General features: G+C 41.2%; 1 protein-coding gene across 2 annotated transcripts; it reads left to right on the top strand.

The window, feature by feature from the left end:
- Positions 1 to 106: 106 nt before the first annotated feature.
- ern1 (endoplasmic reticulum to nucleus signaling 1) lies at positions 107 to 21,366 on the top strand. 2 transcript variants are annotated; one of them, XM_030408120.1, is made up of 22 exons: positions 107 to 391; positions 7,271 to 7,391; positions 9,905 to 9,938; positions 10,080 to 10,152; positions 10,406 to 10,478; positions 11,183 to 11,305; positions 11,789 to 11,890; positions 11,972 to 12,233; positions 12,750 to 12,828; positions 13,692 to 13,851; positions 14,697 to 14,812; positions 14,907 to 15,095; positions 15,285 to 15,573; positions 15,686 to 15,776; positions 15,875 to 16,064; positions 16,393 to 16,492; positions 16,629 to 16,828; positions 17,362 to 17,509; positions 17,785 to 17,912; positions 18,563 to 18,686; positions 19,805 to 19,872; positions 19,952 to 21,366. In XM_030408120.1, exons 1-22 carry the CDS (start codon positions 314 to 316, stop codon positions 20,489 to 20,491), a joined length of 3,288 nt encoding a protein of 1,095 aa, XP_030263980.1. In that variant the 5' UTR covers positions 107 to 313; the 3' UTR covers positions 20,492 to 21,366. The 2 variants fall into 2 exon arrangements, with proteins under 2 accessions (XP_030263980.1, XP_030263979.1); XM_030408119.1 differs by having other exon boundaries at positions 14,904 to 15,095.
- Positions 21,367 to 21,428: the final 62 nt, after the last annotated feature.

Below are 21,428 nucleotides of genomic sequence, written 5' to 3'. Positions count from 1 at the left end.
TGATTTATACCACATCCGGTGTGTGTGCATCTCTTCTGATTGGCTGACACCGGCCCTACGTCTCCCCTCCTCCACTCGTCGTGGATATCTATCCCAAAGTCCAGCCCCCACAGTTTTCATCATTTCAGGAAGAAGAGGATCTAACGTTGTGCTCGCTTGCCTGCTGCTGGCTCAGTGCCTTTTTTAATGTTGCAACGTTGTTACAAAAAGGAAGAGAGAAAATCGTCTCGTCTGGTTGTCAGCCTAAACACGTTTTCTATGTAGTCTACGGCCGTCCGGACCAGCTGTCTATCCCGGTTTGAGACCAGAAAACATGGACTGGACAGTGAGCGGTTGGACCCGGCTGTGGTGCATTTTGGCGTTGCTTTGCTGCGCTGCTCTCCCACAAAAGGTAAGAAGGGGGGCTAACTGGATAAGCTAGCTTAAGTTAAGATGACATTAGCTCGGAGTTGGACGCTAAACTACACTTTCCAGTCAACGCCATTGATTTTCAATTTTAGCCGCACAAGTATTAGAAGACTAAATTACAATACAGCTTTGAATCTGTCTGCATGCGGCGTGTTGTCTTCACATGACAGAAGTAAGCTAACATTAACGTTAGCTTGGCGGCTAAAAGCACTCGTTTTTAACTAGTATGTGCTTCAGAAACCTCATTATTAACTTCACCAACATTTCAGTATCAACGTTGAACATTTCAAATAGATGAGCCCTGATAAGAAACTTTCGCAGCGAGGTGAAATTGTAGAAAACGTCTCCCTATTTGAGGACTATGAGAGAGTGTTATGCTTGTGTGTGTGTGTGTGTGTGTGTGTGTGTTTGTTTTGCTGTAAAGCTATGCTCTCATCAACCTTTATATTATTTTAATTTCATCAGCTTCCCTCAGGGATCTCAGAACCACATTAACAAACTAGTGGATTTAAGAAAGCTGAACTGAAACTTAGGCTTTAAACCTTTTTCTAATAAGGTCAGTGTGATGGTGTTGTTTAGGCTTGGTGATATGCTAATATTTACAATGTTTCCAATATAAGCATGGGGGGAAAATTATAAATTTATTTCACAATTATTCTGGCCATAATAATTGCAATTCACAATCCTCAAATATGCTTAAAACTCTTGGCAAAACAAAATGGCAAAAAACATACTGTAATCACTATATGATAGCAAATATTTTGATTGTTTTACAGACACCACACCAAAACCAGTAAAATTAAATGCATACAAGATGTAAAACCAACCAAAACAACGAGAGAAAACGTTCATAAGCAAGCGGTGTTCTTATGAAAATGGTCTTAAAGAGAGATAATGATATGGTAATCGTAAATAATGGGTTACCCCTGCATGAATAAATAATACATAAATGGGGGTCATCTCATCTAACTGTTGTTGAAAAGTTTGGAATCCAGTATTTACACATATCCAGTACAACCTTTCTTTTTGGGAGATGCAAGGAAAAGCAAAGCGTTCAACAGTGGTGACAGGCATTTTTTGGGTCCTGCACAATGTATTGTGCAAATGTGATTGGTTGATGAAACATGGGTCTTTGACAATGGGCTCTCCAGTTTGGATAATTAAATATCCACATTTAGATCAAACAGGAAAGAGTTTAACGCAAGAAAATATCTCTTTCTCTATTGCGGCAAAGTTAAGGTAATTCTTACCGATATCTGTCTTCATGAACCCCCCCATGTTTGATTAGATCTTTGCAACCATTTGAAGTTAGCAGGACAGAATGCAGTCTGTGTATTTGTTTATCTGTAGTCTCTAATTTAAAAACTTATACGGCAAAGCATGGCATTGTTTTGCACAGAAAATCTTTGTAGTTAAGTTAATTAAACCATGCACAACCTGTGCCAGAGCAGTACAAACTGACCACACAAACATCTATGCCTCTATGACGTGATACCCAAACATTATGTCTGTGAAGTACCGGTTACTTTGCAGGGGAAGGCTGTAATAAAATATAAATCCCATTGTGCTTCTCTGTGTTGTTTACCAAACAGAGAATGGATTCCCTAGTATTAGTGGCTGGCATAGAACGAAGCTAGCTAACATGCTGAAACTGAGCCAGATCCTTAGAAAATCTCTAGGCAGAGACATTAGCTGCCAAGCTAGTGAAGCACTAAAGCTAAGCAGCAGATTAAAGGAGCCTTTTAATCCCCTATCATGTCTCAGGTTCTTCTCTTAGCCTGTTAGACCGTCTGCCGGGGCAGTGGGGGGTTCCATACCCTGATAGGCTATCTATAGATTTTTGCAGAAGTGTGTGTGTGTGTGTGTGAGTGTGCGCGCGCGCGCGCGTTTGTGTGTGAATGAGAGAGAGAAATACCAATGAAAGAGCGACATTTAATGACTCTTATGCGTCTCTAGTCACTGTCACTTCCTCACAGTTTCCATTGTAAAGACAATGTGTCAGTGACTTTGCTGTTTCAGCAGCTATTTCTGTTCACACATATGTAGGCCCTATATAACAACACTAATATTCCTTATAAGACTGGTAATTGACTTAAAAGTTCCTCAGTGGTAGTTTGTTCCTTTGCTCTCTTGCGCTGATCGTATTTTATTTTTTAGCCTGTGTAGTCAAGATTCACATTGAACAAAGGCATGTCGATTTGCTTCAAAAACAAAATAAAGTTGTGATCATACACTATCTTATCACAACAGTAGATTGGCTGTGCTTTGACTGAGTGTGTCTGAACGAGAGCCGACACGTGACATCCTCCCCACTGAAGCAACACCATGCAGAGTGCAGCTGATACACAGTGTTGACAAGAAAGGTTATTAAGATGTTTTTCAAACCTATGCTAAATTTAAAAGTGTGTCAACACATTGTTTGACAGTTATTTCCCCAAGGTATACGCCCCCCATGTATCTTATGTATCATTCAAATCTCCTATTTGTGTTTGAGACACTGAAGAAAATCAAACCTGCCTGTGTCGTTGCCTGAAGGGAAAACCTCTAATGATTGCTTTATTGTAGGAGTTTAAGTCTGATGGGTCATCAGGCCGCATTTTTTCAGGGATGTCTTGAATGACTTTCAAAACATTTTTGACGACTTGAAGCTGTTGCTGCAGCTCCACACCTCCCATGAGGTGTGAGATAAGTATTGTTGGTTCCTGTGTTGGTTTTCTGCAAACAGACTATTGGCTGCAAAGTATTTGGTGTTAGGAGAGTGTTCCACTTTACAGCAGAAAAGCAGTATCCGGTAGTTTAGGCCCAATGAATACATGCAAGAGTTCAGAATACAAAACATATTTTTGTTATAATAGTCTCACATATAAATAACAGTTTTTGTCAAATAAAGTCCCACAGTATTGAGGATATGAAGATGTGTTGAGTGTACTTAGAATTTCCAGTCCCTATTAACAGTTTATCCTGTTTTTATGCATTTTCACAGAAATATCCCACATAAGTGACCCTGCCTCATCACATCACAGCTTTTATCCATGTTATCTGTAGTCGAACTCTGCACTAGAAACTTGGCAAATGTGCTTATTTAAAAGATTCTACATTTGCCTTTCTCTCCTACAGGTATCTGTAAATGGTCATATAGATGGTTGTTTAACAATGAAAACAATAACTCACATGATCCCAAATTATTTCTGTTTTTTGCTGTTGTTGTTGTTGTTGTTGTCTCCCAGCTGTAGAAATGATAATACGCTTTTAAAGGGTCAGACGATGAATGAAAATTTGGTGTCTGCCACACACCCAGTAAAACAGCCAAACACAAGACTGACTCAGTGTTTCACATGAAACTACCAATTCATCTGGTCTATCATTGATGTTTTCCATCTGTTTGTTGCACTTGCAGACTTTAATGAGGGCCCGCACAAAGTCTGTTTTGGACATGGTGCTTACACTCTGGTATAATGTTGATGCACCTAAAAAGTAATACTATTAATTGAAGCATCTCTACATCTTTACTTTCCTCTCATTCCTGAGTTGTCCCCCACTCTGTGTCTCCTTCATGAATCCAGTCTCCCTGATGTAAATAGACCCAGTCTGTCTATCTCTTACTTTTTGTCTAGCAATTCTTTTTCTCTGACAAGTGATAGCAAATCTACAGCTTTATCCCAGTTGCTCTAGTTCCAACCCCAACACCACTACCGTTTGGTTTATGGTGTAATACCTCACCATCCTGTTGACAGCAGCTCACAGTATCTGACAATGGGGGTGTACTACTGAAGTGCTTGTGTACAATCAGTGGGAAAGTTGGCAGTTACAGCCTGTCCTGTGTTCAGGTTGGTCTGCCATGCAGGACTCCAGACTTACTGTAACCAGTGAGATCATGAGCTTTGTAGTCCGTGTTCCTTTAAGCTATGCCTGGCCTCATTGCAGACAGGAAAGTGAAGACCTCAGAACTTGCCAAGACTCTGGTTTCGCCCAGTTCTGTAGTATTATGTAACTCGCTTACGCAACAACTAAACATTTCTGTTACACGGAAAGAGGAAATGAGAGGTAAATTTCCCGATATATGGGTCTGATTCTGACAAAGCTTCACAGCAGCCAGGCATTGTAAGCCAGATGTTCCTGAGGCCTAACACAGTAGAAAATTCTGTTCAATAATACCATCCATCCAAAACTAGGAGGCAAACAGATGTTAAGAAAGTTATTTGCTTGCGAAACCAAGAACCTCGATAGAGGTTACAGGGGGCCCAAAAACAAGCTGGTTATTAATCTCCCAGTACAGTTGTGTGATGCTCGTGAGTTTGCAGCCCAGTGGGAACAGTCACAGGTGCACAGTATTGACACAAATGCTTGTTTTAAGTTGTGAGACTACAGCAGGGGAGCAGTAGGCAAATGTGAAACTTTCAGTTTATGGGGTTGTTTTGGCCTTGGTTCAACAGGGTAGTGTTTTCCTGTTTTCAGTTTAGGTTGAGTAAGAAAGAGATGAGAGATGTAAAATACCAGCTTGGTCCTCTCGGATTGTCATGCACTGATCTTTTTTTGAATTTATTTTTTATTGGTTTTGTAAGGAAATGCAAGTTGACCAAGAGGAAAATCCTGAGTGACTCAGGGATAGTGACTGCATTTGCCCTCTAGACTGGTGGTTTGTGTGACTTAAGAGCACTTTAACCCCCATCTTCCTTACCAGAAGTGGATAAATGCTCTGAAGAGCGTGGTCGTGATTATGGACTGGTAATTTGCATTCTATGTAGGGGCTATTTGCACTGCCCCCAGGGAGCTGTTCAGGGGGATTAGTCTGGGATGTTGATCAATATCACTGTGGTGTAGGAGGAACTCAACGAGGTCTGTCTTAGCTGCTCAGCTTTTATAAGACTCCTTGCCAACCACTCTGAGAACAAAATATTGGTAATTTTTCAGGCAAAAATGTCAAATGTTCTGGTTCTCGCTTCTTCACTGTAAGGATTTACTGCTTTTCTTTTCCCTTTATGACAGTAGATGAAGAGTTGGTTGAAAAGAAGCAATTTGAAGACATCACCTGTAATATAGAATAAATATTAGTTGTAGCCTCAATTTTTCAGTCCCAGTCCGACCCTGATCCTGGCCCCATCAGAAATTAATTAAAAATGGCTCTAAGTCAAATAACAATTTTCTCAGAGACCAAAGTCATGTGTTCAAAACGCTTCTGTTGATCAACCAACAGTCTAAAATTGACGATTGCAACGATTAATCAATTAATGAATTTGTTGAACTGCATTATGACTCAGTCTTTTTTCTTGTAAAGCTTCTCTATTTTAGCCTACTTGTTTTGATGTTTGTTTCTTAATGTTTTTACTGGTCTTAAAATGCTATTTAAAAAAATTTTAAATCAAATTTTTATGTCTTTTAATGTAATTTGTGTGTGCCTGTAAAGCACTTTGAGTTGCCTTGTGTCTGAATTGTGCTATACAAATAAACTTGCCTTGCTTTCCCTTGCCTTGTTGTCAACTTACATTATTAACCAACTACTTTGGTAATCCATTCGTTTAAGTAATGAAAAAGACAAAATTCTCTGATTCCAGCTTAATCAATTACCAAAGGAGTTGACAATAAATTTTCTTTTGACCAACAAATTGATATAATTGATGAATCATTGCAGCTCTTATCAAAGCACACAGACCGGTCAAGCTGAGTTCATACAGTCTTCTCAGGGCCTGACGGGTAGTCAGTGCTCTCAAACACGTCCCCCGCTGGAGCTCTTCCTGCATTTTGGTGCCAGAAACCATACAAAGCCCACAGCTTGGTTTTCAAGAGCGGCGTTTTTAGAATTCCATAGTGGGTGAGTGGAGCACACATCACCCACAGCGCTGTTAATTCTGGCATAAGCTGAGTCATGAGGCTGGGTCGTGTAACTGCTGTTGTGGCTACGGTGTTATGGTCAATTGTATTCACTGGATTTACAGCATCTTCCTCTTGAGTTTACTCTTTGTGTATCTGATGGCTGTCATTGTACGGTGCTTTTGTCATGTTCACTGTCTGGCATATAGTGAACCAGTCAAAGTGTTTCCATATCTGTTCATGTCCCCCCACATTTCTGTGTGGGAGTGAAAGGTTCTGGAAAGAAAGGCTCACATATGGACTGTCTGCCCACTATTCGTCTGTGCAGCAGAGAGGAGTTGAAGCACTCTCTTTACTCTGTTCATTTTAGATTAAGAAGGGGCCAAACCAGCCATATAAGGCCCGCTGGGTGATAGCACAAGTGTAATGCTGAAGTCCAGGACATGCACATGTGCTCAGCCCAGTGCCCAGTTTGTTTACCTTCCAACACGTTGCAAAGCTCGGCTCCAGCCCTCTGTTGGCATGCTAGTCAGCCCCCCTCTTAGTTTAATCTTAAGCTGTTATTGTGAGGTATTGATTTGTAAAGTGGGCTGTGGTGACACTCCCTGGGGCTACCCACTGCCCCAACTCCTTTTAGCTGAAGGCTAACTATACTGGGTTTAATATGGAAACAGGCCTCTCCTTTTTTGTCAGACAATGGATCATCTTCTGCAGATTTCTTCACATCAGTGTGTGAATAAATTAAATAAAAAGCATGCTGTTATTCAGTAATTATGAATGTCTGTTCCAGGTGTGTGTGAGGAATACTTAAAGTCTGATTGATTACTGGCTGATGTCATTATTCACAGCCTCAATGCAGAAGCACAGGCAACACTTTGACCTAACCTGTGAAGTTAAATGGGAGCATGCATGCTGACACATGCAGCCTGCTTGCCTATGTATGAGTGTAATATCACTTTGATTCATGTGCATTATTAATACATTTTTCTGATATTGGAGAGATTTGATCATTACAGTACATCACCTTGAATTGTTTTGTGTTGTGTTTCTGCAGGGGTTATGCAGTGCCAGCACAGTTTCCCTTCCTGAAAGCCTGCTCTTTGTGTCCACCCTGGATGGAAACCTGCACGCTGTTAGCAAGAAGTCAGGCTCTATCAAATGGACTCTGAAAGAAGGTAAGAGGGAAGGAAGGGAGTTTTTGTTTGTGTGTCTGTTTTGTGTTCCTTTTTCAGGTTACATTTGCGAAAAACAAAGTGTTTTTGTGAGTGGCGGCAGAGAAAGACAAAGAGGTCCCACTGCTGTCTTTGAACCGCAATGAAGTCATTTCGAGTTTTGTTATTTTCATCATTATTTTATGCCATGAAAGGTTCAGTATAACCATAAATAACACTGTAATTAACTTAACAATTTACAAAGTGAGGGCCACATGTTCTGAGTCCATATCAAGACTGAGCCACTTGGTCATATTGTTAACATAACTGGTCTGTTGATTGTATTTCAAAGTACCTTCTGTGTTTCTAAAAATGTGTTTGCACCACAGCATTATTTTTTTTTACCGAGGATTCAAATGCATTACCACCATTAATGATAGACAAGAATTTAACCTGACTCACGTACTTTATAATAATGTTTAAGGATTGTTCACCTCAGTAATGCTAAACATAGGAGTAAAACTGGCTGATATTCTTAATCATGACCAGTTAAGAAACAAAAAACACTTGAACTCTGATTATTTGAAAGCATATATCTATGATTAACCTGGTCAATGAATACTGATATGGCTTCTTTATTGATATTATTTTGTTTTGTAGGAAATGTTTTCTGGGCTTAAGCTTAAATGCTGTGGGATGTTCTGTTAGGCACGAGAACTGGGTAATTATTAACTGAGAGAGGGGCAAATATAGCCTGTAATCAAGGTCAGAGTGGGCAAGGGTAAGCAACTTAGCTGTAGTATCACCGGCACACACAGCATTTACTATGGTTACCATGCTAATGTCGGCACTATACATTAGGCTAGATAAGATACACTGAAGGGTTATTGGAAAACTTGTCCTGAAAGAGTTATTTACAATTCTTTGGTGATGTCTATCTTTCTTAGAGTAAGACACATAGATATGTTTTACAGATATACTTTCTCACATTTTTGATAAGGAATAAAAACTACTGTAGTTTGAACCTAAGAGTGCTGGTTAGATGGACCTAATACCCGATTCATTAATAATAATCAGAGGCAGAGGCTGCTTCCTCCGCATCATCTGTTTTTCTGGAAGAACTGCTGAATATGAATTTGACCAGTTCTGTACCAGGCTCCGCACACCTGTTGTTTTGCTCCACTCAGGCTACTGTACACCCACATAATCAGGGGGAGGCAGGAATCTTTTTCCCTGGACCAAGACAACTCAGTTCACATGTGCAGCATATCCTCTTACTGTTTGCTCGTCACTCTGTTGACTTTGCAAACATGTATTTGCATTTTAGCCAAGAGGAGTCGGTGTCTTTCTATGCACCATGGAGAACCACTGTTTTCTTTCACAGTTACAATCACAATTACACATAATGAATGCTGATGTTTCTTGAGTTGTTGACCACCTTCAGGTAATCCTATCATTCCCCACACCCCTTCCTATTGTTGACCCCTTTGGGCGCTTCCACAGAGATCAGCACCATCTGGTCCACGCCCTGTATGTTCACACTGTAGGGAGGTGTGTTTGTCTTGTAGCAATGACAGTTGGGGCTTCATGGCCCGAAGAACTATTTTGGCATTCGATGTGGTGGACCAAAAAAGCTGATGGATTTCTCCATTTGATCCTTTTAAAACAAAATATTGAATTAAGGATTTTCCAACTGCCTAGTTGTTGTTATATTTCACATTGCAGTAATAAAGTCAACCAGGGAAGATCCCTGTGAAGTCATTTGTCCATTCAACAGAGCGGTCTGGTTGGCTTCTCACTCTGTTGGTTTGTTCACATACTGCAGAAGTAAGAGGACATTAAATACCACAATCTCTTTGCCTTCAAGATCACTTAATCTAAAAGCATTAGGTCCTCTACATTTACCATACTGTATCGCAAACAAGTTTCAAGTAATTTAAGCTAATTTTCAGCCAAATTGTCATTTTCATTCTCAGCTGAATGGAAGCTAATAGCTGCCCAGAGGGGAGGAATATGATTGCATGCATTGGATAATGGTAGGCAGTAATGTAAAATGTAAAAATGTTGTAGTAAATGGGCTTAAACGTGCAAAAACATGATTATGTCCCTTTAAGCACCTGTCCTTGGGAGGCATTTCAGGAGGGAAAATTCACAGCATAGTTGGATAATTTTTATATTTACATTTCTAATATTAAATACAGAGCAGAATGTAGTCTGTTGGATGGATATTCACTATCATACTGAAGCTCATCAATGGGATATGATCCAGTATTTTCTCATTAAGTAGACATTTTATTTGTTTGTTCCCATCACTGGTTTTACATGCGTGCTGTCGTTCGCAGACATGAGAGACTGTTTTCCTTGCATGTTTGCCCAAGGGGAATTTGTTTTCTTTTCGATGGTGCGTTCTGTACAGTTGAATGTAACTGTTGCTCATGTCATTGTCTTACACAACCGCTTCTGACTGTGCTTTCCATTGTTGGTTAAAATTGTTGTCAGTCCTGAATTTCATTTTGTCACCCTTTCCCTCCTCACAGATCCAGTTCTTCAGGTCCCCACACATGTGGCTGAGTATGTACCTTTGAGTTTTTTTCTACATGGGTGTACTGCACGTGTCTGTGACAAAAGATGTTGACCTGTTGAGCTTGTCTTATCTGTCACTCCCTTTACTGCTCTCTAAATGTAATACATCTTCTTAAATCTTTACTCTAGACCAGCCTTTCTGCCTGACCCCAATGATGGCAGCCTGTACTCTCTGGGAGGAAAGAACAACGAAGGTCTCACAGTAAGAAGAAAGCATTTTTTTTTTTCTTATCACAAACCATAATCTACCATCTTTTTTTCAAGAAACACAGCTCAGTTCCCTGTTCTACAGGAAAAAAAACATAATCTCTCACCGCATATTGTGTGTGTATTTAAGCGATGCTAAAATAATGCATCATCACTCTGAAGTTGCAGCTATATGTTACCTGTATAGTGTCAAAGCATGAAGCATGTCAAGTTTATCAGATTTTGATTAATTCCCTTTTCTCAAACAGAAATTACCATTCACTATTCCTGAGTTGGTTCAAGCGTCTCCCTGTCGCAGCTCTGATGGAGTCCTTTACATGGGTAAGGCTAACTCAAATGGAGTTGGTAGTTTTCTTCTCCACAAACAATGTGCAGTCCCTGTCCCAGTCTGTCTGCTCACCTAAATGAGCTGGTGTTATCTCCAGCACCTTTCAGTTCCACTCAACCAGTAGTTGCAGCCTGTTCTCTTTTGAATTTACAACAGTTAACATAAGAAAGGTAATCTACCGGAGAGGCTGCGTGGCTTTGTTTAAAGGGAAGCGAGTGACATTTGCCTCCCCACAGTCATTATCAGTGAAGCTTTTGTTTTCATTCAACTGAAGCTGCTGCTGGCACAAAGCATAATGGAGAAGAAAAGGGTCTGAAACTGCTACAGACTTGAATTCTCGCTCTCTAAATATGTTCATGTTTGAATCATCAGGCCAATTCACCCTCCCTAATCATCTGGATTCTCTGATTTGAAGTTGACATTAATGGTTTTTGCATTCATCTATAATAATCTATGATTACAGTATTACTACCGCGCCCTTCATTGATCAAATAAGTGAGATGCCCAAACAAAGAAACCATGGTGGGTTGGTCGTTTAATTATAGTATGGTAACACCCATCACTGTCGAGAGTAAAAAGCTGCATTTTATCCTGCTTGACTAGGCTTGTACTAGTGAACCTTTTTGTAATTTTGACAATTTCTTGTCAGAGGATGATTGTTTTGTCTGTGTGTGTTTGTTTATGTTCTCGTGTCCAGGTAAGAAGCAGGACTTGTGGTATGTGGTGGACCTGTTGACTGGTGAGAAGCAGCAGACCCTGACCTCTTCCTTTGCTGAGATGCTGTGTCCCTCCTCATCTCTTCTCTATCTGGGACGCACAGGTAACAAAACAAATTGATCCTAACCTCGCCAGCCTTATCTTAATCAGATCATTGTTGCAGCCCGTCCCATTCAGTTGCTGATTTAATCTTGCTGATCAACAGGCCTATTTGTCTTGCATGTTCTAACCCCAATGTGTTGGCAAACCCTTATTTACTTATTGCTCAGCTCCTGCGATCCCCACCCCCCCCAGTCTGTCCCTGTAGTGCTTAAGGCTGGAGATGCTGGGGGTGGTAATTGTAGACCAGGATCTAAAACATGAGATCCCTGCAAAGTAAACACTATAAATCCTTAACTGGGTGTCAAGTCAACACTCACAGCTGGATTTTGTTTCCCGTTTTATAAAGCAAAAGAAATACAACACCACTTACTATTTGCTCCCAGGAATGGATAGTCATGCCTGGCTTTTGTATATGTTACATAAGGAGAATAATGGGATTTTTCTTCTTGTGTGAAAATGCTACTGTTGTTCACCTCCCTGTCAGAGTATACCATCACCATGTATGACACCAAGAGTAGAGAGTTACGCTGGAATGCCACCTATTCTGACTACGCCTCCACCCTTCCTGATGATGACACCAAATACAGTAAGATTCATAGACACTTCGGCTCTTTTTGTTTTGGTGTTTTTAAACAGTGGTAATCACTTTCCCTTTGTTCCCAACCAGAGATGGCTCATTTTGTGTCCAACGGTGACGGCCTTGTGGTGACAGTGGACAGTGAATCAGGAGACGTCCAGTGGGTGCAGAACTATAACTCTCCGGTGGTGGCCATGTATATCTGGCAGCGTGAGGGTCTCCGCAAAGTTGCCCACACGAACGTGGCCGTGGAAACCCTGCGTTACCTTACCTTCATGTCTGGAGAGGTTGGCCGCATCACCCAATGGAAATACCCATTTCCCAAAGAGAAGAAACCTAAAAACAAGTTCATGTAAGCCGACAGATTTTCTTATGATTGGTGATTGGTACTAATTTGACCTGTATGTTGTTGATACCTTTTTAAAGACGGATTCATTTAGTTTTTTTGAATTGTGATATAATACCATTCAGAGAACAAACAACCCTCTTTCGAACCTTCTTCACATTAATCACAAAATACAGAGTGGATAAAATCATGATTTGCTGTTGTAATATATGAGATTGCTTAATGTTTGGATGGTGTCTAGACATGTAATAACTAACAAGTGGGTGCCGGCAAGCCTGGTTTCAGCTCTGGTTTCACACTACAGTATTGTTTTTATTTTTATATTCACTGTGTTCACACCTGCTTCTGTTGAAAAGAACAAACGGCACTTTCAGTGGTTGATCCTTTTTTAAATGTTCCGTCTGTTTATAGAGATAATGGAGAACTCTGAAAGTTCTCTGTAATGGTAGACACACTCCAGATGTGTTCCCATAAAAGTAAGCTGGAGATTGTTTGACTGAACTTTTCTCCCCCTTTTTTCAGGGCTACTTTGTATGTGGGTAAATACTCGACCAGTCTGTACGCCTCTCCCTCTCTGGTGCACGATGGAGTCACTGTGGTGGTGAGTGGCAGTTACACGTATATCTTCATTTAGGCAAAACACACTCTTATCAGTGAGACATGAACATAAAGTGTGAAGGTTTACCGTTAAAATATGTGTACATTTTGCATGGAGTCAAATGTTCCCTGCAGGTTATCTACTTTAATGGTTTCTTAATCCGCCCTCGTTTTTGGTTAGTGGTTTTCAGGCATGCCAGCGAGTTTGCATGAATACACTCTGTTCCAGTTGTGTCTTGGCTTGCCCAACCAGCAGTCACTTTGCCTGACTAGCCAGGCTCAGTCAGGCCTTGAAAAGTCTTAAAATGTCTTCAATCCAATTTTGTAAATTAAAGGCTAATTTCTCATTGTAAACATCTTTAAATTATCACTAATGTTAGGCTATAGACAGACTACATTGTGGTCGCATGGCTTAGACGTCACCGCAACCAAGCGTCTAACTACACAACTACTTAACACATTTTCTACAATTCTACAATTTGTAAAGTTGGAGACAAAATAGTTTAAATTAAAGTCGTCCTGTAAAGACAGACTAGTGAGTACATGAGTCTCTGTGTAGGGGAGTGATGACATTTAATTTGGCTGTTTGTAAGACCCCATTTCATGATGTATTTTATGTTGTATATTAAAACATGTACAACAATATCTTAAACCTGTGGTAACCACAGACCTGGTATTTAACTGGAAACCATAACAAAACATTAACTTTGAGATGACAGAACCAGAAAAGCAAAAACTTGACTCACTCCTACATAAAACCTTCTTCTACGTGTAGATACCCTAAGTTTTCCATATGTAATCCTGTGAGGCATCTGACAAGAAATTCATCTGAATTTCCCATGTGTGTTTTTGTGTGTGTATGCGCAGCCTCGTGGCAGCACCTTCCCCATGCTGGAGGGTCCCAACAGCCAGGAGACTGAACCAGACGAGGAGTGTGTCATCACACCCAGCCCCAGCGTCAAGTTCAATGCTGCACTCCGGGAGCGAAACCGTATCAACTTCATGAGGAACTACCCATTCCTCATAGGTACTACATCTGTACATAAATCAACATAATCTTTAAAAAGGTCGTACTCTGATTCATGTGACCTTTCCTGATTCGGAGAGAGAGAGAGAGAGAGAGAAGGGGGTTTCAGGGCCAGAACCTAAAAAGGACAAAGTCATAGTTTCACTAACAAGTCATGCACTAAAAATGCTCAGTACTGTTCAGTGTTCTGAGCAGTTTAATGTCAAGAAGGCTCACTTATAAAACACACAATGAGGTTTTTATCATAAGTAGAAACTAACGTATAGGTAGTTATTTATAAAACCTTACTTTGATGTGTAAATTTACCTCTTAGCAGAGTATAGATCTGGACTAAGTGATTTTCCTGCTGGTTTCGTAGACTGAATTGCTGTTTGGAAGGCGTGTGTGTTTGGCTTTAACCCACTGAATAAAAAGTGTTGCCTGGTTTTCAAACTCCTACCATCGCTGTGATATTGTCTTCCAAAAAGTTTGATTTTCTCTTTTGGTCCAAGGCTAGTCCTGACTTAACCCTCACTTGTGATGGCATTAGATAAAGAGAAAATGCAAGTCACGAGCCGTCAGTTAAAGTAAGTTCAAGAATATAAGAACCTTTTTATAAATGAGGCATCGGAGCCTTGAATGTATCTCTTTGCTCTGAATGAAAGTTATACTGAGACTGCCCTCTGCTGGAGGATAAAATGAATCATTTGATTATACTCTAAGTATAAACATTATTTAGTGTTCTCTTGCCATTTAGACAGAAAAACAATAAATAATACACAGATCATTGCTTAATGGTATTTGTTTTTGTCAATGGCTGTGATTCTCATGATTATTTAAAAAGTTCACTAATTTCTGCATTTCAGGCCATCATGAGACGCCCCCTGAAGCTCACACCAAGATCCTGGAGAAGTTCCCCGACAGCTTTCCTCGCAATCAAGGCAACGTCATCCCAACGACCACTGATAAGAAAGTTGATGAGGTGTGTGACTGATGAGATCATTTGTTTAGAAGATATCTCATTTAAATGTCTGTGCAGATTTTCTCACACTTTGCCTCCCTCCCTGCTGTAGAAGGTGAATGATAGTGGTATGGATGATGGGCCACCTTCTCTGCATGACACATCGATTCAAGAGCCTGGCATCAGCGGTCGCACTCCACGTCCAGAGGCCCCTGTGGACACTATGCTCAAAGACATGGCCACCATCATCTTCTCCACTTTTCTCCTGGCTGGCTGGGTAGCCTTTGTGATTACCTACCCCAAAGTAAGTAGAAGGACACCACCTAGTGGATTGTTAAGTTACTGCAACTACCCAGTGATGGCAGAAAACCTGTCATATGCAGAGACAAGACTGCAAGCAATATCAAAGTTTTGGATGGATCAAACAACATACCAGCAACTTCATAATCACAGTTTTATTTATACACAATTGATTTTCTTTTAATTACCTCAGAGCGTTCACAAGCAGCAGCAACTGCAGCACCAGGAGTTCCAAAGGCAGATGGAGGAGAAGTTGGAGCTCCTCCAGAGGCAGCAGCCGTTCCCCCCTGCAGACGTGGGCCTGAGCCTGGGCCTGGGCCTGGGCCTGGGCTTGGTCCCAGATAGCGACTATCTGGAGGTGGCCCGCACTCGCTCCGAATGCTCAGATCACAGCAGCCCCAATGTCACCCCCCGCGCCTCCAACCACTCCAACCTGTCCGTGTCTGAGCTGGGAAGCTCAGCCAATGAGCACGAAGATGGAGGTAAGGAATTAGGAATTAAGATGACATTCACAGTCTTTGTTGGTGCTTGTTCAACACTTGGGTAATAATTTAATGAGTTTTCATTGTTAAAATGATGTGTTTGATTTATCAGAGGAAGACTCAAATATTGTCAGAGTGGGCAACATAACTTTCCATCCAAAAGAGGTCTTGGGTCATGGTGCCGAGGGCACCATCGTCTACAAGTAAGTCTGAACAACCAGTAAACAATTATTCATGATGTTTGATTTGTAAAATACTGAAGAAATAGCACAACATTGTATTTCCATTGTTTCTCCACAAGGGGTCAGTTTGACAACCGTCCAGTGGCAGTGAAAAGAATTCTCCCAGAATGCTTCAGCTTTGCAGACCGGGAAGTCCAGCTGCTGAGAGAGTCAGACGAGCACCCAAATGTCATCCGCTACTTCTGCACCGAGAGGGACCGCCAGTTCCAGTACATTGCCATTGAGCTGTGTGCTGCCTCACTTCAGGAGGTAATGAATGGTAGAACACTCCAGCACCATTTAGGAGTCTGGGAAAAGTTAAGTGTGGTGTTCTGCTGTTGGCAAAACTCTGGCATTCTGCTAGTTCAGTTTCCTTAATGATGCATTACCTTTTTGTGTCATTAGCTTGTAGTTGTACCATGAGCTAAGTGGTTCCATGTGATTTTCAAAGTTTGTCAGTAAGTGGAGGACATAGCTGTGACATTAGAGCACGAAAACTGCAAGAAAGCACCTCCCATGCTAGAATGAATTTGATGCTTAACAGAGTCGCCCGATTTCATTCACGGACTTCACTGACAGTGGTCTTTCATCTCTCTAGTATGTGGAGAAGAAGGATTTTGATCGTCATGGACTAGAGCCAGTTATGCTTCTTCAGCAGACCATGTCAGGACTGGCCCATCTGCACTCTCTCAACATAGGTATGCACCACTGAATACAGAACAATTTTCTTGCTCTCATTGTTTGATAAATCAAAACTGCAAGTAATACAGTCTACACTATAAAGGTAACCAACAGTGTTTCCTTTCTTCTCGCCCCTTCATATTTTCCTTTCAGTCCACAGAGACCTGAAACCACACAACATCCTGGTTTCCATGCCCAATGCACACGGGCGAGTCCGGGCCATGATCTCAGACTTTGGCTTGTGTAAGAAGCTGGCAGTGGGCCGCCACAGTTTCAGCAGAAGGTCTGGGGTGCCGGGCACTGAAGGCTGGATCGCCCCTGAGGTTCTCAGTGAGGACTGCAAAGACAACCCGGTGAGACAGTAGCAGAATAGCAGCTCTCTCATTGTGGATTTAAATGTTGTTGGTTGTCAGGATTTAGAATGTAAACACAAAGTTATATTGATTTTGAAAAAGAAGTTGCGTTGACAGTTTTGTCAGAGCATCTAATCTTTGTCCTCTGGAATGCTACCATACTGTGGATCTGAATGTCATGGGAGGATCCTCAAGCTCTTGTTACTCAATTGATTTGCCATTCAGCTGGCGGCACTTGAACCTGACAAACCTGACTATGCCGACTGGCATTCTACAGGTGATGGACAACAACTGGTGCACTGCCAAATCTTTGTCAGTGTTCCTTTTGTGTGAGGAGTCAAACATGAATAGATTATTATGACAGTAATTGTTTTGGTCACAGGGCGTAGCTAAGAGAACTAACTGTACCTAACTTAAGGATTAATACACATACCGATACATGCCTTCTGCATTCGTACATTCTTGGTGGTTTATGTGTGTTTCATTATTTTCCACACTCTGACATCTTTCCTCCCCTTTCGTGTCCCTTGTAGACCTGCGTTGTTGATATCTTCTCTGCTGGGTGTGTGTTCTACTACGTGGTGTCTCAGGGAAGTCACCCCTTTGGCAAATCTCTACAGAGGCAAGCAAACATCCTACTGGGCACATACAGCCTCGACCATCTGCAAACCGACAAACACGGTGAGGACTTGACTCATACCTTTTCTTTTCTTTCCCCAGGTCACTTCCTGAGGTTTGCAAAAATAGTGAAGCAGTTAGATCAGTAAGGATGATGATTGTGTGATTGGTTGTTAGACAGTACAATCGTGAGGACTGTTACATGATGGCGAAAATGTATGAATTCTGAGCAGTTATGTACAGATTCGTTAAGTAAAAAGTTATTTTTCAACGAAAATATGCTGTGAAATCATACCATGTGAGCACACTGTGAAGAGCGTCATGTCTGTGTCATTTAGGAGACATTGTAGCCAGAGATCTCATAGAGAAGATGTTGAGTATGGAGCCACATATGAGGCCTTCAGCTGAGAGTGTCCTCAAACACCCTTTCTTCTGGAGCCTGGAGAAGGAGCTGCAGTTCTTCCAGGTTAGCCTTTTTTCTTTTTCTTCTCTTTTTTTTACTTACCTGACAATTTCACTGCTTATTGTAAAGATCACAAGTTCTCATCTGGCCCTGATGTGGTTCAAACCTCTGCTTACTCAAACCACAAATTAGTGCAGTACAGATTGCAAGTGTACTGTGTTGTTACTGGTCCCTTGCACACACACTCTTGAACTTCACTCAACAACTTTGTAATTGTATATATTCTCTTTTTTGTTTCATCACAAATGCAGTCAAATAGAGCCGAACCTGTAAACATTTTAGGATCTCATTACGATTTGGGCAATTATACCAGGTCGTCTTTACTGGATAATATTAAGAGATGATTCCTCGTGACATTCATTACAAATATAGACAGTATGTACTATGTGTGAAAACCATCCATTCAAAAACCATCCATTCAAAACATGCAAACATTCAGTCTTTACAGCCAAATATGAACCTGCAGAATTTTTATTCTATATTAGATTTGTCTGTCATATCCAAATACTCATCTCACCTGGGCCTGTGCATCCTGATTCATGCAAATAAGGCCCATTCACCTCTATAAGAAGAGTGTAGAAGTGTAGAAGAGTGAGTTTTATGTGTACCTATTAGTTGAATTTCACTGCCATTTTTCACGGGTTTTTTTGCAGGATATAAGTGACAGAATTGAAAAGGAACCACTGGACGGACCAATCGTGAGACAGCTGGAGAGAGGAGGGAGGGCTGTTGTCAAGGGTGACTGGAGAGAGCACATCACAGTGCCACTGCAGACAGGTATGACATCAGCTAAAATGTAATGTGTGTGAAAAAAAAAAAAAGAAGACGCTTCTGACAAAGTCTGGTTGGTAAAATAATCAGTTTGTTTTTGATTCACATGATGTAAGACAACAGCAGTCCACAAATGGACTCGGGTTGTGTTTCACTTAAGAGCTGGTTGGAGAAAGGCTTTAACGTGCATTATGTTCATAGTTGCACTGAGCGCTGTATCCTGTCATCATAAAATGATGCAGTGGGTGGTTAAATAAGCCTGCTGCTTCCTGTCAGCATTGTCACCTACTGAGAAACACAACCACAACGCTTTGGTCTTTTTATTGATCATCAAAGCAAACAGCATAGTAGTCATGCATTGACTCAGCTATTTTCTTCTTTTTTGATATTTACAAAACAATTACCCTTTTAACAACAAGTTTGTTACTAACAGTTTAAAATACTTTTTATGTTTGTCACTTAAGTCAGTAGGTAAGTCAGACACCAGGGGCTGGATGCATAAGACTCTGTGTGTAAGACAGAAATCTGCAGGCAAAACCAAATCAAATTGACTTTACAAAGTCATATGTTCTTTTGATTCTGTTTTTTATAAATATCAGTCATTGTGGAGCTGGACGCACAGGCTTCTTTTCCACCTCGACAGTTAGACATACATGGATGTAGAAACACCCTTTGCGTATCAATACTTGTGTCACCACTCATTTGACCTGTCACCGAAGGGAAAAACAAAGAAGAAGCGCAATTTAACAAATGCTGTTCCATCATGGTGGTTCTCCAAAAGCACCAGAGCAGTTGCCATTACACACAGCTCTGGCCATTTATAGCATCCATACCAATGGAAGTTAAAAGATCATTAATGGGGAATATCATGGCTAAAACTGAAATAAGATGTTTGTTTTTTTTAAATGTAATTAATAATAAAATAATTCAAACTTTTTTCTAAAAGTTAACATCTTTCACCTTATATCTCAAAAATAAAACCCCACAACCATAGACATGCAGACACAAAAACAGGTGCATCATTTCAGGACTTCGTGTTTAATGGTTCCTGTTTGGATAATAATCAGGGATATTATTCTGTGGTTGACGCATGAGGCTTTATCTCTCACTTCTTCTTTTGGCAGATTTGCGAAAATTTCGCTCCTATAAAGGTGGATCAGTCAGAGACCTGCTGCGTGCAATGAGAAACAAGGTAGGAATGAATTCTTATGTCATGTTTCTAAAGAAAACCGGTCCTTCCTGTTTGTTAACTCTTGACCTTCCTTCATCAGAAACACCATTACCGAGAGTTGCCTGCTGAGGTGCAGGAGACTCTGGGCTCAATCCCTGATGACTTTGTCTCCTACTTCACCTCCCGCTTCCCTCACCTGCTGATGCACACCTACCTGGCCATGCGGACCTGTGCATCTGAGAGGACATTCCTGCCTTATTACTCCACCGCAGACCAGCTTGCAAAAACACAGATCCAGCACACATATCTCGGCCTGCAAAGACTAAACGAGCCATGCACTCAACCACTGCCAACACACACATCTTCACCCCCCTCACAACCACAGGAACCCACACATACTTCACACACAACACCTGCTGAGCCAGCGCCCTCTGCATCACCAGATGAGCCTGTATCCTCACATTTGCCAGTTCAGACAGTGCAGCCAGCACCGTCCACACAGACTGACCTCCACAGTCAAACAGTGAACCCCACATTTGCCTCAGAATCACCCACAGATCCTCTCAGGCACGGAGAATCCAGCCAGCCTGAGATAAACACACTGGCAGTTCCTTCTACACTGGACAGTGAACCAGTGTGAACTGGAGCAGAGACAGATGGAGCCAGCACAGACGGGAGCATTGCCTTCAAGAGTGGACACAAAGTGGGACTCAGTTGCTGCGCCGTGAGCTGGTGAGGACCAGGCCTGCAGTGCCTGGGATCTGCTGCCAGGTGCAGCAGCTGCGCCCTTAGTTAAGTGCCTTCTGCTCACCTGGGTTAACATGTTCCCGGACAGAACCGTCCATGGCCTCGAGGAAGTCGGATAACCAACACGGTGTTGTTGGACGTTATCTTGTAGCAGGACTTTTTATTTTATAACAGCATGTCCAAAAAAGTGTTTGTCCCAGAAATTTTTGGCCGCTATCGTGGGAAACATGTCTGGATGTTGTTGAACACTTGTGTAGTTTTATTGTGCAATGTTGTATTCCTCAGTGAGCCTGCTCACTGCACAGATACTGTATGTATATTTTTGTACAGAGGGATTCAGAATTTGAATCATGGTTGATGACTCATTTAATGTGGCCGATGTGCCTTTTAAAAAAAAAAAGAAAAAAAAAATCACTGTGCTGTATGGGTACAGATCTTTAAAATTGACTATGCTAAATGTGCTTGATTCCAGTTAATGCTGCTAGACTGCTTCTCTTTTGTCAATCAAGACTATTGTGCTGACTCTGTAAGAGTGGACTGTTCCAAAGGTTGTTCAGGGTGGCCTCTGAATACAGTAGGTCATTTTATTCTCATGTGATAATGTAGTCAAAGATGAGGGTAGAGGTGAGGCTGCAGGACTCTCATGTATAATAACTTTGCAAGGGTGTCAAAGTGAAGTTAATGACTTGCACATTAAATTCTATTTTTTTTATACTAACATTTTGGGTGTTGATTGATTGCTATAAAGAACATGAACAATAACAGAAATGGTAGTCATAAGTGGAGTTTTTTTTCTTCTAGACCCCTCTTCCTTTACCTTCCAACTTAAA

This window comes from Sparus aurata, chromosome 23, assembly GCF_900880675.1.
Source record: "Sparus aurata chromosome 23, fSpaAur1.1, whole genome shotgun sequence".
Lineage (NCBI taxonomy): Eukaryota > Metazoa > Chordata > Actinopteri > Spariformes > Sparidae > Sparus > Sparus aurata.
This window is presented reverse-complemented; position numbering and strand designations above follow the sequence as displayed.

What these genes read in the sequence shown, in the direction of transcription:
- ern1 (XM_030408119.1), top strand. Translation starts at nt 314, where the DNA reads ATGGACTGGACAGTGAGCGGTTGGACCCGGCTGTGGTGCATTTTGGCG. An exon ending in CTGATAAGAAAGTTGATGAG is followed by an intron (nt 14,813 to 14,903) that starts GTGTGTGACTGA and finishes TCCCTGCTGTAG; the next exon opens with AAGGTGAATGATAGTGGTAT. An exon ending in GAGGGCACCATCGTCTACAA is followed by an intron (nt 15,777 to 15,874) that starts GTAAGTCTGAAC and finishes TTTCTCCACAAG; the next exon opens with GGGTCAGTTTGACAACCGTC.